The sequence below is a fragment of the Echinops telfairi genome, unplaced genomic scaffold (assembly GCF_000313985.2).
Source record: "Echinops telfairi isolate 266 unplaced genomic scaffold, ASM31398v2 ScPeMD7_3533;HRSCAF=4204_0, whole genome shotgun sequence".
NCBI lineage: Eukaryota > Metazoa > Chordata > Mammalia > Afrosoricida > Tenrecidae > Echinops > Echinops telfairi.
Genome location: NW_022107431.1, coordinates 38,686,856 through 38,693,418, shown reverse-complemented (window position 1 = coordinate 38,693,418; position 6,563 = coordinate 38,686,856). Strand labels below are relative to the sequence as shown.

The 6,563-nt window shown below is 43.0% G+C and overlaps 1 protein-coding gene across 2 annotated transcripts in view; it reads right to left on the bottom strand.

The window, feature by feature from the left end:
• Nucleotides 1-6,563, bottom strand: part of AFG1L (AFG1 like ATPase) — a 208,213-nt gene that overhangs the window by 164,470 nt on the left and 37,180 nt on the right. For both annotated transcript variants that reach the window (XM_004701998.2, XM_045294475.1), the window contains exon 3: nt 1,045-1,096. In XM_004701998.2, coding sequence (XP_004702055.1) covers nt 1,045-1,096 — 52 coding nt within the window. The remainder of the gene's footprint in view (nt 1-1,044; nt 1,097-6,563) is intronic.

Here is a 6,563-nt window from a genome sequence, read left to right as displayed (position 1 = left end):
CTCAAGTAGAAAATGTTTTGGAAATGATGATGGCAACATATGTACAAATATGCTTGATACAATTGATGTATGGAATGTTATAAGAGCTGTAAAAGCCCCCAATCAAATGACTTTTTAAAAATAAAGAACCCCCCAGCCCCCCGCAAAAAAAAAAGTTAAGCTCTGCCTTGAGGATAAGTGCTCATATTATGAATTTTAAAAATAGAAATTCAAAGTAAAAAAGAACAGCTAATTTCTTGGAAAGTATTCAGCTGGTCAATTAGCACTGAGTAATGAGATTCTAATTTTCTAACAACCTACCTAGGGATGATTTTCTTCTCTGTGACCAGTTTACTTAGTAAAATCATGTTTGTGCCCTCCTATGCTAACTAATCCTGCCTACTCACCTCCTAGAAGCGTCGCCAGAGAGAACTCTGCCAGCCTCACCCCCTTCTTCTCTTCACCACACCCATCCACTTTGCCCCGCCTCATCCTTTCCCTGGTGTGGCTGTTAGATTTCATGTGAACACGCGAGGGGAGTCCAACCTATCAGTGAGGATGCCTCCTTGGAGGTGTGGCCTGTTAATAAGGCGGCCGCTGGGAACTTCCCTCTCTTTCCCTTTGTCTTCATCCATGCTGGGACTCTGTGTTTGCCTCCAGGGATGGCCCCATGAGGGCCATTAACCCAGAGAGCCACCCTGGGAGCTGCGGGCACCCTCCCCTGTTCCCACTGACCTTGGCTCGGCGAGGCTCTGCACTCAGGGCCTGTCATGTCCATGCTTCCTGATTTGCCTTTCTTGGCCATTGGCCCGCAGCTACGTGAGCATGAAGGGGGCCCTAGCTAGTATCGGAATCGTGCGTGTGCGTTGGACGGGGCTGGGATGCTTTCTGGGTATAACGTTCTTTCTTTGACGTATAGGAGTGTCGCTGGTTTTGTTTTTCTAGACAGCCCAGCTTGACGCACTGTGAAGCATGGGGCTGAGGGATTGAGATGGATGGTCTATCACTGGAGACGTCTGGAGCACCTCTGTTTGGCCCACTTAGAACTTAGTTTAACACACTTACCAACATCTCCATAAACATACAGCCCCCTTGGAGGTTTCCTCTTTGAAAAAAGCTGCAAATTAAGAACAAAGTATAAATTGCTACCGTGAAATAATTAAATATAATCATAGACTGAGCTCTTAATCATGCTATACACAGAATTACGATGGGCTACTGTAGTTAATACATGATCATTTAAAAAGAAAAACTGTTTCAAAGACTGTGGTGTCCAACTTTAATAAAGAAAAAGATAAACACTATAGCCATGAGCAGGTCTAAAGTCTAAAGTGTACATTCTGGCACTTAACCAATTGCCATCAACTCGACTCTGACTTCGGTGTCAGACAGACTGTGCTCCAGTGTGTGAGCCATTGGCACCACCCAGGGGCTCCCTGTAGCACTTACTACATAACCCCCCCTTTCCTGACTGGGTGCCCCCAAATGGCATCCTAGATACTTCCCAACAAGCAAGGGATTAGAAGAGTCTTTCCGGAAAAACGGAATGGTCTCCAAAGAGATCCAAAGGCTATTAGGGGTGATCCTCTTCCAAAGAGAGAGCCCAAACCTCTACCGGAACATCTTCCAGTGAGGCACAGCAGTCAATGAACCTCTTCAGAGGGCGCTTTCAGTCAGCTTTTAGCACCCCAAAAAGACACAGAGATGAACAGATGGCCACAAATCAATAAAAATTTAAAGGAAAATTCGGAGATGAAAGTCCGAGACCAGAACAAATATATAGGGGAGGAAAAAAACATGGAGGAAATAAACTGTACAGGCAGCAAAAGGAAACTTTAAAAACAAAACTGTAATCGATATAATTAATATGCTGAAAGAAATAAGGGAACTTATTCCAATCACAAGGCAAGAACAAAATGCTATTTTTGAGAAAGGAACATTAAGAACAAAAGAGAGTACTTTTGAATTTAAAATAAAGTTTACCACAAATAAAATGTCAAGACAAGGATTAGAAAATAGATTTGAGGAAATGTTTCAAAAAGTGTAACACAGTAAAGTACAACAAATGATGGAAAATGTACAAAAATCAGAAGATTGATTCAGGACCTAAACAGAGAGACTAGAAAAAGAGATGAGGGCATTCGTTATCTAAGAAATACTGCAAGATTTTCCTCAGGACTGAGGAATTGCGCAGCACAATGGAAACAATAAGACCCACACCACAACTGTAATTTTAATAACCCGGGGTACAAAGAAGATCCAACAAACTTCTAAGAGTAGAAGTAATGAAAGGAGAGAAAACGAATCTATTCACCACGCGTGAAGATGGAAACTTGGGATTCGATACATAGATAAACCTGTTGCTGCCAAGTTGATTCAGGCTCACAGGACCCTACAAAGGCACTCCATAGGGTTTGGGGTGTTTTTTTTTTTAACAGTTTGATTGACATAATTCACATACCATACAAGTCAGTGGCTTAAAGATATTAAAAAGAGTTGAGCAGTTATCACTACAATCAAAACACCTTGGACTGCTAACCACAAGGTCAGCAGTTCAAAATCACCAGCTCTCCATGCGGAGAAAGGGGAGGCTTTCTGCTCTTCTAAACAGCTTTGATCTCAGAAACCCATGGGGAAGTTCTACCCTGTCCTACAGAGTCATTATGAGTCTGAATGGATGGCAGTGAGTTTGGTTTCATTTCCCCTATTGGATCCACTACCAATGCTCCGCAGACAAGAGATCAAATGATACATTTCATTGGTAAATCTGCTGAACAAGACTTCCTGAAAGTGTTGACAAGCAAGGATGTTCCTTTGAGCACTGAGATGCATCTGAGCCAAGCCATGGTATTTTCAATTACCTTCTGTGCGTGTGAAACTTATTCAATAAGGAAGACCAAAGAAGAACTGATGCATTTGAGTCTGAGGCTGGTGAACAATATTGAAAGTACCCTGGACTGCCAAGGGAACAAACGTCTGTCTTGGAAGAAGTATAGCCAGCATGCGCCTTAGAGGTGAGGATAGTGAGACTCCGTTTCATGTTTGGGGGGCATGTTGTCAGGAGAGGCTAGTCCCTGGAAAAGAACACCATGCTTGGTAGAGGGAGAGCAAAAAAGAGGCAGATCCTGGAGGGGATGGATTGACACGATAGCTGCAGGGATGTGCTCGAACATAGTAGTAATTGTGAGGATGGCGCAGGACAGGGCCCCGCAGTGTTTCATTCTGTCATACACAGGGCTGCTGAGTTTGAGCTGACTCAATGGCATCTAACATTTCCCCGATATGCCCGCCATATCCCTAAGAACCTATTACTCTACTTACTGTCTCTATCAATTTACCAATTATGAACTTGCTACAAAGAAAATCAGACTAAAAGACCCCAACAACAAAAGAAAGCACACAAAAAACTCAATCCAGAAGGAAGCAGAAAATAATAAAAACTAGAACAAGCTGAAAATGGGTCAAAAGGGAAGACAAATGGTAAGGCATTGCCTTTTAACCTAACTATATCTACAGTAACCCATTTCCCAATGTCTGAGGATAAGGCTATTTGCATCCTTGATCAATGGGCAGAGAGAATTTAATTAAGTAGAAACTTAATTCTTTTTTTTTTAAACATTTTATTAGGGGCTCATACAACTGTTATCGCAATCCATACACACATCAATTGTGTAAAGCGCATTTGTACATCATTCTCAAAACATTTTCTCTCCACTTAAACCCCCGGCATTAGGTCCTCATTTTTCCCCTCCCTCACCGCTCCCCCCTCCCTCATGAGCCCTTGATAGTTTATAAGTTGTTATTTTGTCATATCTTGCCCTGTCCGACATCTCCCTTCATCCACTTTTCTGTTGTCGGTCCCCCAGGGAGGAGGTCACATATAGTTCCTTGTAATCGGTTCCCTCTTTCCTACCCACTCTCCCTCCACCCTAGCACTCACACCACTGGTCCTGTAGGGCTCATGTGCCCTGGATTCCCTGGATTTTCAGTTCCTATCTGCACCAGTGTACATCCTCTGGTCTAGCCAGACTTGCAAGGTCGAATTCGAGTCATGGTAGTTGGAACAGGGAGGAAACATTTAGGAACTAGAGGAAAGTTGTATTTTTCATCGTTGTTACATTGCACCCTGACTGGCTCGTCTCCTCCCCGAGACCCCTCTGCAAGGGGATCTCCAGTGGCCTACTAATGGGCTTTGGATCTCCACTCCGCACTCTCCCCATCATTCACTATGGTAAGATTTTTTTGTTCTGATGATGCCTTATACCTGATCCCTTTGACACCTCGTGGTTGCATAGGTTGGTGTGCTTCTTCCATGTGGGCTTTGTTGCTTCTGAGCTTGATGGCCGCTTGATTACCTTCAAGCCTTTAAGACCCCAGACGCTATACTTTTTGATAGCCGGGCACCATCAGCTTTCTTTGCCACATTTGCTTATGCACCCATTTGTCTTCAGTGATCCATTCGACACCTCGTGATCACACAGGCTGATATGTTGTTCCATGTGGGCTTTGTTGCTTCTGAGTTAGATGGCCGCTTGTTTACTTCAAGGAAACTTAATTCATGTGCAAGATGTCTAAATACATTTTGACCTTTTACTGTCATCCACAGCCTTCTGCAAACCAGGTGCTCAGATTTGAAGCTCTAATACAGTTTTCTCCTCTGATCATGGATTTTATTATTAATAATCATTTGCTTACACTGGCCGGTATGCTTCTTCCATAGGGCTTTGCTGATGCCTCACTTAGATGTCTGTTTTAAGACCCCAGACACAATTTTTCTGATAGCCAAACACTGCTGATTTCTTCACCACACTTTGCTATAGCACCTATATCTTTAGTGAACTCTTCAAATTGGCTCAATGAAATACATCATTTGAATTCTTGACTGCTGTTTTCATGAGCATTGATTGTAGGCCCAAGCAAAAGATATCCTTGACAACATCAACCTTTTCTCTGTTTATCTTGATGTTACCTATGTGTCCAATTGTGAGGATCTACATTTTCTTTACATTGTGTTGTAGTCCATACTGAAGGCTGCAGTTTTGATTTTTAACAAGTGCTTCAAGTCCTCTTCTATTTCAGCAAGAAACGTTGTTAAACAAGAGGCCTTCCTACAATTCTGAGGCTGTGTTCTTCAGATAGTCCAGTGTCTCAGATTATTTGCTCAGCATACAGGTTGGCTAAGAATGCTGAAAGGATACAGCCCTGATGAACACCTTTCCTAGACACCTGTGTACAAATTGAGGTAAGCCAGAGCAGAAAGAATTCAGAGGATTGTAGTAATTGCATAATCTGGTGTCGATTTCAGTAATAAGAGTGTAAGGGTGGAGTCTAGCCTGTCAATCAGGATATAGGCCTTTGTGTGGACATGGCTTTCTCCTGAGGATTCTGGGAACTCCTGTATTTCCTCGTTGGAGGCAAGAGACACATTCTCTCTCTGCTCAGTCCCTGCGAGACATCCTTGTTGACAATCTAGATGGAGACAGACTGATTGATGGCTGGGAGCTGAAGGAACCATGTAGAGACTCCTGCCAGTGCTGAGATGCCTCTGCCATGACTGGATCCACAAGACTTCCCACCCACTGTCCTGTGATCTTCTTGCATTTGGCATCATTGCATGTGTTTCATGAGCCTGAAGAGAACTGTATAGATTCGTATTGAACATATGGGCTAATATCAGACTGATGGACTTGATCTGAACTGGGCTGGGACATTGTCTCAATATTCAATTGCTCTTGTATATAAAGCTCTTTCCTATACACATGAGTCACCATGAATTTGTTTCTCTAGTCTACGCAGACTAACACAAGGATCAAAGTAGAATGAAGGTTATACCACTTGACACCAACAAAGGCAGTCATCATTTTGGCAGAGAACATTCTCAAAACCATTCATTTTAGGGTTTAGTTAATAACAGTTTTGTTTTTCTTTTTCAATCCATGAATTATCCCCCTCAAAAGCCTCTCTCACGCTTTCCTGTTAGCTCTTAGCCTCCTCTATGAAGTCCGAACCTTGACTCCGTTCTGCACTTTGGGCCTCGACATGGGTTCGGCCAGAGCCAGGCACAGGAGTCCTTTTGACTTTGAGTCCGCCACCTGGAAGGCTTCCTTGTGTTTCCCTGCATGTTAACACTCCTTCTGTTCTTAAATCCCACCTGAAAACAGATCTCTACTCCTGCCGAAATGGTCTTCATTTTTCTGGTTTGGCTATGTGATGTGAGATATCCTCACGTTTTTGTAAGGAGTTCTGGTGTGAACCCACCAGCCACTCCTCAGAGTGAAAAACAAGGCATTTTGTCCCCAGAAAGACAACGTGATGACAGAGTTTGGTTGGGTTTTGTGCATTGATTATTCTAGTTTTTAACTGGCTGGTGGGGGTGGGGGTGGGGGCAGGGGATGTTTTGCCCTCAAACAATTTTAGAATAGTATCAAATAGAAAATTTTGGGGGAAAAAAGTTTAACAATGTCTAAGTATATTCTATGTGACAAACAACAATTCATATTAATTGGGAATGTCAGAAACCAAGCTACACCCACTGCCATCCAGTAGGTCCCACTCTGAGTGAGTGACCTTATAAGGACAAAGCA